At 44.7% G+C, this 12,189-nt stretch overlaps 1 protein-coding gene across 1 annotated transcript in view; it reads right to left on the bottom strand.

The window, feature by feature from the left end:
- Positions 1 to 12,189, bottom strand: part of LOC140723590 (uncharacterized) — a 104,275-nt gene that overhangs the window by 28,903 nt on the left and 63,183 nt on the right. The window contains 1 exon segment of the mRNA XM_073038156.1: positions 6,452 to 8,131. Coding sequence (XP_072894257.1) covers positions 6,452 to 8,131 — 1,680 coding nt within the window.

Genomic DNA, 12,189 nt, shown 5'->3' with positions numbered 1-12,189 from the left:
GAGACCGCAGGTTCGTTTACTCTGAATGTTGCTTTAAGTGCCTGAGTGAGGCGAGATAGTGACGTCAGACACAAGCGACTGCAGCCTGCTTCAGACTTGAGAGAGAGAGAGAGAGTGAGGGAGAGCGGGAAAGAGAGGGAGAGAGAGAGTGAGAGACTACAGCTTGTCACTGCTATGCTCAGAAGATTGGGTTGATCATCGGCACGCAGTGCACAAAGGATGTGTGACTGTCACTTCGTATCATCCATATGTGTGGATTTGCTGGAGTGTCCTGTGGTATCACTTTTGTTGGCCCTTACCTGGAATCGGGGTGTTCTGTGGTAACCACTTGAAGACGATATTCGTGTCACTGTCACCTGGTGATATTTCTAAGTGGATTTCGGAACTAATCGACGGATAAGATCTTCGGCGACTGTTATTTCGTTTACCCAGCGAGGAATGTGTGTGGAATTCTTCCTAATTGCCTTCTCTCTACATGTTGGTGTGGATTTACAAATCTCTCCTCTCACTCAATTATTCCGTGGATTACTGAACCTTTCTACTTTACCATCTTAAGACTTTAAGCATTGTTTCCCAAGCTTGATAGTTTGGGAGCTATATATACGCACAACACAGTTAACTTCTGTTTATTTCGTTTGATCTTTTATAGTTGGAGCAGATACTAATGAAGATAGTGGTTTAACATCAAAACCAGACTCCGTTAGTGATCTGTTGCTGCTGGTACGTAACAATTACAACAGCCCAGCTGTCTGAGGCACAGTCCTTTTAAATTGGTGAAAATGACCTAAAACGTTGAAAAGAGCGGGGAAGAAGGAGTTTAACCAACTTCGTCCGGAGCCCTGAAGAACGTCACAACCACAGTGAGCTCATCGTCTTATTCAGCCCGGAGAAAATCATGCAGGGAATTCATGCAGGTGTATAAGATGATGAACTGCAGAATCTGACAGTAACAGTCCCTCATTAACCTGCAGCTGCCTTCAGTCAACCGTGATGGTGAAACATTTAACACGGAGCTGATTTGAACTTCCTCCCTGATGTGAAGTTCTGGTGTTGCAGCAGCTGGGATGATTGAGTAAAACTCTTTGCTCACTCCGGACAGAAATGTGGCCTCTATTTATTGTGAACTCACTGGAGCATCACAAGGTGGGTTAACTGAATGAGTCTCTTCGCACACACGGAGCAGGTGAACGGCCGCTTCCCAGTGCGAAGCCGTTGGTGTATCTGCGATGGCCGACTGAATCCCTTCCAAAATGAGAGCCAGTGAATGACGTCACCGTACTATGACGTCATGGCGATGTATACAATCAGATCACGAACATGGACACGTGTTCGGGCTCTCCATGTAGCGAGTGGGGCGCTGTCTTCTCCAGCAACTCCGCCTCCACATTCAAGGTTCGCCGGCATTCAAGCGCTGGTGAACTGACAGATACAGCGGAACTAACGTGCTGTTGTGTTTGTGATTCCCATACACAGATCCTTTGACTTTTCTACACTGCTGAATTTTACAAAACACTTCAGTGGGTAAAGGACAATATGTCAGCTGAGATAATTTTAATCTCCATGGTGCCTTCTGATAAAAACACAGTCACAACTCAAAAACATTTGGGGGGACAAGACTTCATCTTCTAAGTGGCCACAGTTCCGGAATCAGGCACAATATCAAACTCTCCGCTTCCCTCTCTGTATCAAAATGGATCATTTCACCCCTTCATCAGTCTGTGACTTGGCTCAGTTTGTCTGTCTCCTTCGCATTCTGAGCATGCGCCACACGCCTACTGAGATCACATTTTATTTACGCGGCTGCGACTAGAGACTTGCCGATTATTATGCCCCTCCTGGCATTTGACGGTGTTAAACTCAGCGTCAGCAATGGTATTGACCCTCAGGAGTAGTTGATTAGGCTTTTTCGTTGATGATCGATAAACTGCCGGTAGTGTGTGTCTGGATGAGTGGGTCGTTTTCAGACTGGAAGGAGGTAGCGTTTGGAGTACCCCAGAGATCAGTCCCTGACCACAGTTGTTCACAGTTTAATATCCTGGTGGAGGCAGCGAGATGTGAGATGTCCCAGTCTGCTGGTGACACAGAAAGAGTGGAGTTGGGGGAGGGGAGGCTATTCACATGCAATTTCGTAGCTTTACAATCAGTACATAGTGCACTGTGGGGCTGCAGTGGCGGGTTCCAATCAGCTAATTAATCAATGTTGACTACACTACTTTGATCGGCCGAATCCCAAACAATAACGAGGCAGCTTACAGCGAAGAAGTCATCACCCCGACACAGTGGTGTCAAGAAAACAACCTCTCCCTCATTGCGACAAAAACAAAGGAGCTGGTTGTGGATTATAGGAGGAATGGAGACGGAGCAAATTCAACATTTCCAAGTCTGTTATTGATACAAAATGTACATTTTAATATTGATCATGACACAATGTATTTTAAATATTGTTAATGACATAAAACATATTTTTATAGATTGTTACTGACAGAACATCGTATAACTTGTGCTCCGTGTGTTATCTGAATGTACTTGCCTGTGATGCTGCCACAAATCAGTGTTTCTCTGTCCCTGTACCTTCCCGTACTTGTGCACTTGGCAATAAATTGAACAGGACCTGAGAAATCTCACTGAGATTTGATTAGTGATGATCATCTTGGCAGCTCGGTAGGTCGAATGTATGAGACAGTACACTGTTAAATGCAAAACCCTGAACAGTGTCGATGATCAGAGGGATCTTAGACTCCCAGTTCATCGCTCCCTTAAAGAGACTGCACAGATTGATCGGGTGGTTAAGAAGGCAAATGGCGTGGTTGTCTTTATTAGTTGAAGCATTGAGTTCAAAAGTCGGGAAGTTGTGTTGCAGCTGTTCCGAGTCTGCGGTCGTACTGTGACTGTTTCTTTAAGAGCGCCGGCGTGAGGAGGCGGGACTATGACGTCAGTCACAGGCTGACAGCGCTGACTGTGGATTAACCATAAGAGAGAGAGAGCGATCTGCAGTCAGGCAGTCGGCCAGTCTAAAGAGCGAGACAGACTGGAAAAGCTGATCGCTTCAGTTAGTCACAGCTGAGGCTTGGAACTCTCCTATGCCCGCAAGAGTGCGTTGATCATCGGTACACGGATCCACAACAAATGTGTGTGGCTGTCACTTCGTATAATCCATAGGAGTGGACTTTGGAATATCTTGTGTTAACCCTTGCCTGGGTATGTTGTGTAGTAACCCCTGGAAGACTGTATTCCTGTGACAGGTCACTTTCGCTGAGAACTCGTATGTGGACGGATTCAACGTCGTCAGCGGTTATTTTGAAGTAACGGCCCTTTCTCTACGTTTCACCCTGGATCACAAATATCTCTCTCGATTCATTTATTCCGTGGATTACTGAACTTTCCTGCTTTACCATCTCAAGACTCTGAGCTTTTTTCCCTCAGGCTCAATAGTCTGGGAATTATATTTACAGATATATATACATAACACTGTTAACTTTCCATTTTTTTAAAAGTTACTACATCATAAGTAGATTCCAATAAAGAGAGTGGTTTTAACATCAAAATCAGACTCCACTGTGAACTATTTTGCTGCTGTTTCGTTTCTAAAACGCTACAGTTCGTAACACAGTTTTATAAAACTAGTTAGACCACATCTGAAGTGTTTCATGCAGTTCTGGTCGCCCCCATTCTCGGAAGGATGTCGGGGCTTTGGAGAGGGCGCCGAAGAGGTTTACCAGGATACTGACTGGATTAGAGGGCATGAATTATAACGAGAGGCTGGACAAAGTTGTGTTGTTTTCTCTAGAGCGGCGCAGGCTGGTTTGAGACTGGATGGATGTTTATTAGATTACGAGATGATTAGACAGAGTGGACAGACGATATATTTTTCCTGGGGGTTGAAGTGTCTAATACATTTGAGGTGAGAGGAGATGTGAGCGCAAGTTTGCTTATTTCCACAGTGTAGTGGGTAGCTGGACATCTGTCTGGGGGTGGGAGACCAATCCGGTCACGTGATCCCGTTTCCTGTTCAAGTTTTTCTGCACATCTGCAGCATCTGCGGGTCACTGCTCTATGTGTCCGTGTAGCTTCATCTTTCCCCGTTCAGACAAGGCAGTGAGATCCGGATCTGTCACGTCCTCTCGTTGTGGTGGCCAATATGTTTCTTTTCTGCAATATTTTCAGCATGTTTCATTCCACTGTTTTTATCTGCTGATGTGCAGCCAATGTTTCTGGGTGTCTGACCCATTGATGTGAGAATTTAGCCTTTTCTATTTCTCTGAGCTTCTCATAAATGTGTGCAGTTCAGTTAAGCTTCACTCCACTACTTCCAAAGCAACAACCCAGTCAGTCAAATAGTCGACACAATTAAAATAGTTTATTACATTTAAAAAAAATATTTTTGTATTATTTATATAATTTAACTACTTAAAATGTATATTCTTATTTTAAGTCACAATGGTTAAAATCTATGGTTATCAATTAGGTTCTACTGCTGCCACAGAGACAACGAATTTCATGACATATGCCGGTGCTATTAAACCTGATTCTGATATTGATATGGGAGACCCACCACCGGTCACCTGATCCCAGTTACCGCAGATCGTAATGTGAGATTGAAGCATTTTCCATTTATTTGTATTCCACAGAAATGACAACAGTTAAGTTTCCTTCTGAGGTTCCAGAGCAGAAGCTCAAACTGTCTAATATTTCCACACAATACAAATGGGGAATTTGTTTATTCTCATCATGTACTGAGCTACCGTGAAAATCTTGCCTGACGTACCATCCACACAGATAGATACATTACAACAGTACATTGAGCTGATATACGACAAAACAATAACTGTAACAAAGCATTATGGCTGCAGAGAAAGTGCAGTACAGATAGACATATGGTGCAGGGTCACGTCGAGTTACATTGTGAGTTTGAGTCCATTTTATCATTCATTTGGCTTATAACTGCAGACAGGAAACCATCCTTCACCCTGGTGTTAAGCGCTTCAAGGCTTTTGTATCTCTCTGCCAATGTGGGAGCAGGTTTGCAGCATGAATGTCCAGGTTATGAGGTTCTTTGTGTACATGCCTTGCTTTTCCGAGGGAGGGGAAGTGTAGGAAGAGTCCATGGAGCGGAGGCTTGTTTCTCTGATGTTATCTGTTCTCCATAGTTCTCTGCAGTTCCTTTCAGTCATGGGCAGAGCAGTAGCCATACGAAGGCGTGAGGTATCGACAAGAAGCTCAGAGACATCGGCCTTCACCCTGCCTTGTGTAGCTGGATTCTGGACTTCCTGTCAGATCGCTGGCAGGTGGTAAGAGTGGGCTCCATCTCCTCTCTCTCTCTGACCCTCAGGGACACATAACCCACAGGGTTCTCTCTTTGTCCCCCTCCTTTACTCTCTGTGCACCCATGACACTGTGTTGCCACCCACAGCTCCAATCTGCTAATGAAATTTGCTGACAACACTACATTGATTGGCCTAATCTCAAATAATAACTTTCAATCGATCAAATGCCTCCTGACAAGGCTCGGTCCAAACAAACTTTTTACCCTTCTTCAGGAGATTGCCTGACGAAGGGTCTCGGCCTGAAACGTTGACAGTGCTTCTCCTTATAGATGCTGCCTGGCCTGCTGTGTTCTACCAGCATTTTGTGTGCGTTTGAATTTCCAACATCTGCAGATTTCCTCGTGGAGACTACACCAGGAGTCTGTTTTTGATGTTAAAACTATCTTTATTAGAATCTACTTATAATATAGTAACTTAAGCAAGATAAACAAAAGTTAACAGTGTTATGTGTATATATGTGTGTAAATATAAATCCAAAACTATTGAGCTCGGGGGAAACAACGTCTGGAGTCTTGAGATGGTAAATTATGAAAGTTCAGTTCAACCACAGAATAGGTGATGAGAGAGATATTTGTAATCCAGGGTAAATGTCATGGGAAGGCAAATATGTCGAATTCCACATGTTCCATGGTGGTAAAACGAGAGAATATTCACTGTAGATTTTATCTGTCATCCTTCCAAATCCACCTACTAATTATCACCCAAAGTGACTTGTCATAAGGCGTATTGTCTTCAAATGAATTACCACACCACACCCAGGCAAGGGTTAACACATCAGTGGTCTTCATAGGATACCCCAAATCAGATCCACTCCTATCGATTAAACGAGGTGACAACCACACATTCGATGTACGCTGAATCGATAATTAACCCACACTTGTGGGCATAGGAAAATTCCAAACAGTGACCCTTGGCACCTATTTCCCTTGTTTCGATCCTTCCATTTTTCCTCATTCATCTCCGTCTGACTCTGAGTGTCTGTGTCCTCAGTTAAAACTAAACAAGCTGGGAGTGATGTAAACAAGCTGCAAGTCAGACTGATTCACCTTCTTAATCTCTCTCTCTCTCTTAAAATGACAGTCCACAGCAAACAAAACCTAGGGATTCATAACAGCTGACTGGTGTGCCAGTAGTTGGGATGACTGAGTGAATCCTTTCCCACATTCTCAGCAGGTAAATGGCTCCTCTCCAGTGTGAACTCGCTGATGTCTCTGCAGTGTGGAAGACCGAGTGAATCTCTTCCCACATTCTGAGCAGGTGAATGGCCTCTCTCCAGTGTGAACTCGCTGGTGTTGCAGAAGGTGGGATGACAGAGTGAACCGTTTCCCACATTCTGTGCAATTGAACAACTTCTCACCGGAGTGAACACGCTCATGTCTCAGTAGGGTGGAAGATTGAGTAAATCCCTTCCCACATTCTGAGCAGGTGAATGGCCTCTCTCCATTGTGAACTCGCTGATGTCTCTGTAGTTGGGATGACTGAGTAAATCTCTTCCCACATTCTGAACAGGTGAATGGCTTCTCCCCAGTGTGAACTCGCTGGTGTCTCTGTAGGGTGGATGGATCAATGAATCCGTTCCCACAGACTGTGCAGGTGAACGGCCTCTCCCCATTGTGAATTCGCTGATGGCTCTGTAGTTGGGATGACTGAGTAAATCTCTTCCCACATTCTGAACAGGTGAATGGCTTCTCCCCAGTGTGAACTCGCTGGTGTTTCTGTAGGGTGGATGGATCAGTGAATCTCTTCCCACAGAATAAGCAGGTGAACGGCTTCTCCCCAGTGTGAACGCGCTGATGACTCAGTAGTTGGCATGACTCAGTGAATCTCTTCCCACATTCTGAGCAGATGAAAGGCTTCTCCCCAGTGTGAGCTCGCTGGTGTCTCTGTAGGGTGGATGAATGAGCGAATCTCTCCCCACAGACTGAGCAGGTGAACGGCCTCTCCCCAGTGTGAATTCGCTGATGACTCTGTAGTTGGGATGACTGAGTAAATCTCTTCCCACATTCTGAACAGGTGAACGGCTTCTCCCCAGTGTGAACTCGCTGATGACTCTGTAGTTGGGATGACTCAGTGAATCCCTTCCCACAGACTGAGCAGGTGAATGGCTTCTCCCCAGTGTGAACTCGCTGATGACTCTGTAGGTGGGATGACTGAGTGAATCCTTTCCCACATTCTGAGCAGATGAACGGCTTCTCCCCAGTGTGAACTCGCTGATGTCTCTGTAGGGTGGATAACCGAGTGAATCCCTTCCCACAGTCTGAGCAGATGAATGGCCTCTCCCCAGTGTGAACTCGCAGATGACACTGTACTTTGGATAACTGAGTAAATCCCTTCCCACATTCTGAACAGGTGAACGGCTTCTCCCCAGTGTGAACTCGCTGATGACTCTGTAGGGTGGATGAATCAGTAAATCCTTTCCCACATTCTGAGCAGGTGAACGGCTTTTCCCCAGTGTGAACTCGCTGATGTCTCAGTAGTTGGGATGACTGAGTGAATCCTTTCCCACATTCTGAGCAGGTGAACGGCTTCTCCCCAGTGTGAAGTCGCTGATGTCTCAGTAGGCTGGATAAGTCACTGAATCCTTTCCCACATTCTGAGCAGGTGAACGGCTTCTCCCCAGTGTGAACTCGCTGATGTACCAGTAGGTTGGATGACTGAGTGAATCCCTTCCCACAGACTGAGCAGGTGAACGGCCTCTCCCCAGTGTGAACTCGCTGGTGATTCTGTAGTTGGGATAAATGAGTGAATCTCTTCCCACAGACTGAACAGGTGAATGGCTTCTCCCCAGTGTGAACTTGCTGGTGACTCTGTAGTTGGGATAAATGAGTGAATCCCTTCCCACAGACTGAACAGGTGAATGGCTTCTCCCCAGTGTGAACTCGCTGGTGAGCCATTAGGTCAAATGACTGAGTGAATCCTTTCTCAGAAATTAAACAGATGACCAGCCTCTGCCCGGTGTGATGTGAACTGACTGGTGTGTCCACAGGTGGGAAGACCGACTGAACCCCTTCTCACACACAGAACAGATGAATGGCCTTGCCCAGTGTGAACTTGCTGATGTACCTTCAATTGTGATAACCGAGTGAATCCATTCCCACTGTCTGAGCAGGTGAACAGCCTTTCTCCTGTGTAAAATGACAGGCTTGCTATTTGGTCAAATGACCAATTAAATCCCTCTCCACAGTCTGAGTAGGAAGGATGGTCGATTGAATCTCTTGCTCCGCTTCTTAAATATCCAGACAGAGACAGCAAAACTGGTGTGCCGTGTTTGAGATTCCCGGCGACAAAATCCTTCTCATTTTTATCCTGTGAAAAGATTTACAAAATCCATCAATGGGTGTAGGACAACATTTCAGATGAGATTACTTGAGTTGCCAAGGTTTGATCTGGTATCACACTGTTACAGTGAGGTTCAACGAAAGTTGGACAGAGAAAACATCTCCTGACTGGGCAGAGTGCTGGTATCTGGAATGACCAACAATTCTCTGATGCTCTTCCTGTCTCTATAAGAATGGGGCATTTCTGCCGTCTCCAATCTGTGACCTGGCTCAGTTTGACTCTCTCCATTGGTATTATTCCCTGTTCCTGCTGAGCTGCAAGGGTGCCTGGCCCCATAGTAACTGAAACAGTCTCACGCAAATTGTCTTTGTGGATGTGCATCTGGGATTTTCTTTTATGTATTATTAACGGAAAGTGCTACAGTTTTAACACCATATTAAAAAATTCCTGCTGAGATGAATGGTTGGTCCGCACAGCTGCTAAAAGGGGTTAGAGTGAATTTTTGTAATATTTCAGGTTCTTGTAGAAAAGTACAACACAGAAACAGGTCCTTTGGGTCATCTAGTCTTGTGCTGAACTATTTAAACTGCCACTCCCACACCCCTACCATCCAGGTACCTACACGAGCCTCTTAAATGTTGAAATCGAACTCGCATGCACCAATCGGGATGGCTGCTCATTCCAAACATAGATGACCATCTGTGTGAAGAAGTTTCCCCTCATGTTCCCCTTAACATTTCACCTTTCACCCTTAACCCCTAGCCACTGGTTGAAGTCCCACCCCCATCTCAGTGGAGAAAGCCAGCTTGCATTTACACTATCTATGCCCCTCTACCACAATCAAATCTCACCTCAATCTTCTACATTCCAATTAATAAAGTCCTGACCTGTTCAATCTTTCCTTATAACCCAAGTCCTCCAAACTTGGCAACATCCTTGTGAATTTTCTCTGAAATCTCTGAATCTCTTTTAAATCATTCCTGTAGGTAGGTGACCAAAACATCACACAATACTCCAAATTAGGCCTCTTTTACAAGTCAACATAATATCCATCTATTGTCAGTATTTGGTTCATGAAAGCCAATGGGCTAAAATCTTTTTTTCCTTCACTATCTAACTGTGATACCACTTTCAGTGAATTAAGGACTTGTATTCCCAGGTCCCTTTCTTCTAAAACACTCCTCCGTGCCCGACCAGTCACTGTGAAAGACCTCCCTTGGTAGGTCATACCAAAGTGCAACAACTCACACTTGTCTGCATTAAATTCCAATTTCCATTTCTCAAACCATTTTTCCCAGGGGGTCCAGATTGCACTGCAAGCCATGATAGTCTTCCTCGCTGTCCACTACACCACCAGTCTTGGTGGTCATGAATCTGCTAATCCAGTTAACCACACTATCATCCAGATTACTGATACAGATGACAAACCACAACAGATCCAGCACTGATCCCCGTGGCACACCACTAGACACAGGCCTCCAGTCAGAGAGGCAACCATCTGCTACCACACTCTGGCTTCTCCCAAAGACAGTGTCTCATCCAATTTACTGTCTCATCTTGAATGCTGAGTGACCGAACCTTCTTGACCAACCTCCCATGTGAGACTTTGTCAAGTGCCTTGCTAAAGTCCATGTAGACAACATCCACTGCCTTGCCTTCATCCACTTCCCTGATAACTTCCTCGAGAGACTCTATAAGATTGGTTAGACATGACCTACCATGCACAAAGCCATGCTGCCTATACTTAATCAGTCCACATCTATCCAAATACTTATATTTCTGGTTCCTGCACATACATTCCAGTAACTTTCCCATTATTCACTACGAGTCACCACTCCGTGAGTTTGGAGATTTCCCTTGAATGTCATAGAATCATAGAAATCTATAGCACATTACAGACCCTTTGGCCCACAGTGCTGTGCCGACTATGTAACTTACTCTAGAAACTGCCTGGAGTTTCCCTAGCGCATAGCCCTCTATTTTTCTGAGCTCCATGTAACTATCTAAGAGAGCGTTAAAAGTCCCTGTTGTATCCGCCTCGACAACCGCTGCTGGCAGTGCATTCGACACATCCAACACTCTCTGTGTAAAAAACCTACCCCTGACATCCCCTCGGCATATATTTCCAAGCACCTTAAAACTATGCCCCCTCCTGTTAGCCATTCTAACGCTGGGAAAAAATCCTCTGGCTATCCACACACTCAATGCCCCTCATCATCTTATACACCTAAAAAGGGCTCTAAACATAAACAAGGAAATTATACCTTGCTTTGAGGATTTGTTAGAAGTAAACAAAATTCTAAGGGTATAGATAGGGTAAATGCAAGCAGCTTTTTCCACTGAGGTTGGGTGGGACGACAACCAGAGGTCATGGGTAAGCAGGGAAGGTAAAAATTTAATGGGAACATTTGGAAAAGTTCTTTGCTGAAATGGTCGTGAGAGTGTAGAATGAGATGTCAGCACTAGTGGTGAATATGAGCTCGATTTCACCATTAAGAGAAGTTTGACAGGTACCTGGATGGTACGGGTATGGAGGGTGATGATCCCGGTGCAGGTAGTTGCATTAGAGAGCTTAAATGTTTATGTGGCATTGACTAGATGGGCCAAATAGCCTGTTTGTCCACTGAACTTCTCCATGTTTCTGTGACAGAGAAGCTGGCCAAATGTGTTTGGAAGGGAAAAGGTAGGAGTGACAACGGAGCAGCAATGGCTGGAGTTTCTGAGAGCAATTCGAGAGCTGAGTGATCGATACATCCCAAAGACATGGAAGCATTGGAAAGGCAGCAGGGCACAACCGTGGGTTAAATGAGAATCCAAAACCAACATAAAAACAGAGGAGAGGGCAAACAAAAGAGCAAAAGACCATTAGGAAGCTTTTAGAATCCAACAGAAGACAACTAAAGGAAAGTCAGATGAGTTCGGGAGTGGAATTATGAAATGGTTGTCATTAATGAGTTTTGGTTGCACCCAACAGTCCCAGGGCCTCAATATCTCTTGAAAACCAAGATTCCCTGCACTAGTTACCATTCAACTTTTATTTTGTCAGACACATACAAACTCTACACCCTTAAAATTTCACTTCTGAAGAACTCCCACTTACCAAGTACTCCTTTGTGAAAGAAAATCCTGTCCCAATTAACGCTTGTCAAATCCTTGCAAATACCATAAAAATTGGCCTTTCTCCAATTTAGAATCTCAAGAGAGGTCCAGGCCTCTGTTTTTCTGTATTTACTTGGAATCTCATGATCAGTAGATACAAAGTGTTCCCATACACTAATTTCTGTCACTAGCCCTAGATCACTTCCCATTAGCTTATTGCACACTTCTACATTGGGAATTTTACGTACTGATTAAGGTAGATTTGATAAGCTCTACCCCATCTAGTCCTTTTACAGCCTAGGATTCCAGTCAATAAATGGAAAGTTAAAATCACTCACTTTATCAACCTTTGTTTCTTGGCATAGTCCGCAATCTCCCTACAGATTTGTTCCTTGAAATCCCTCAGACTGTTGGGTTAAGGACAAGTCCAAGTAATGGCTACAATATCATAACTTCATGCCCTGAGGTCTGAAAGACATCTGTTTGG

Source organism: Hemitrygon akajei, unplaced genomic scaffold (genome assembly GCF_048418815.1).
Source record: "Hemitrygon akajei unplaced genomic scaffold, sHemAka1.3 Scf000120, whole genome shotgun sequence".
Classification (NCBI taxonomy): domain Eukaryota; kingdom Metazoa; phylum Chordata; class Chondrichthyes; order Myliobatiformes; family Dasyatidae; genus Hemitrygon; species Hemitrygon akajei.
This window is presented reverse-complemented; position numbering and strand designations above follow the sequence as displayed.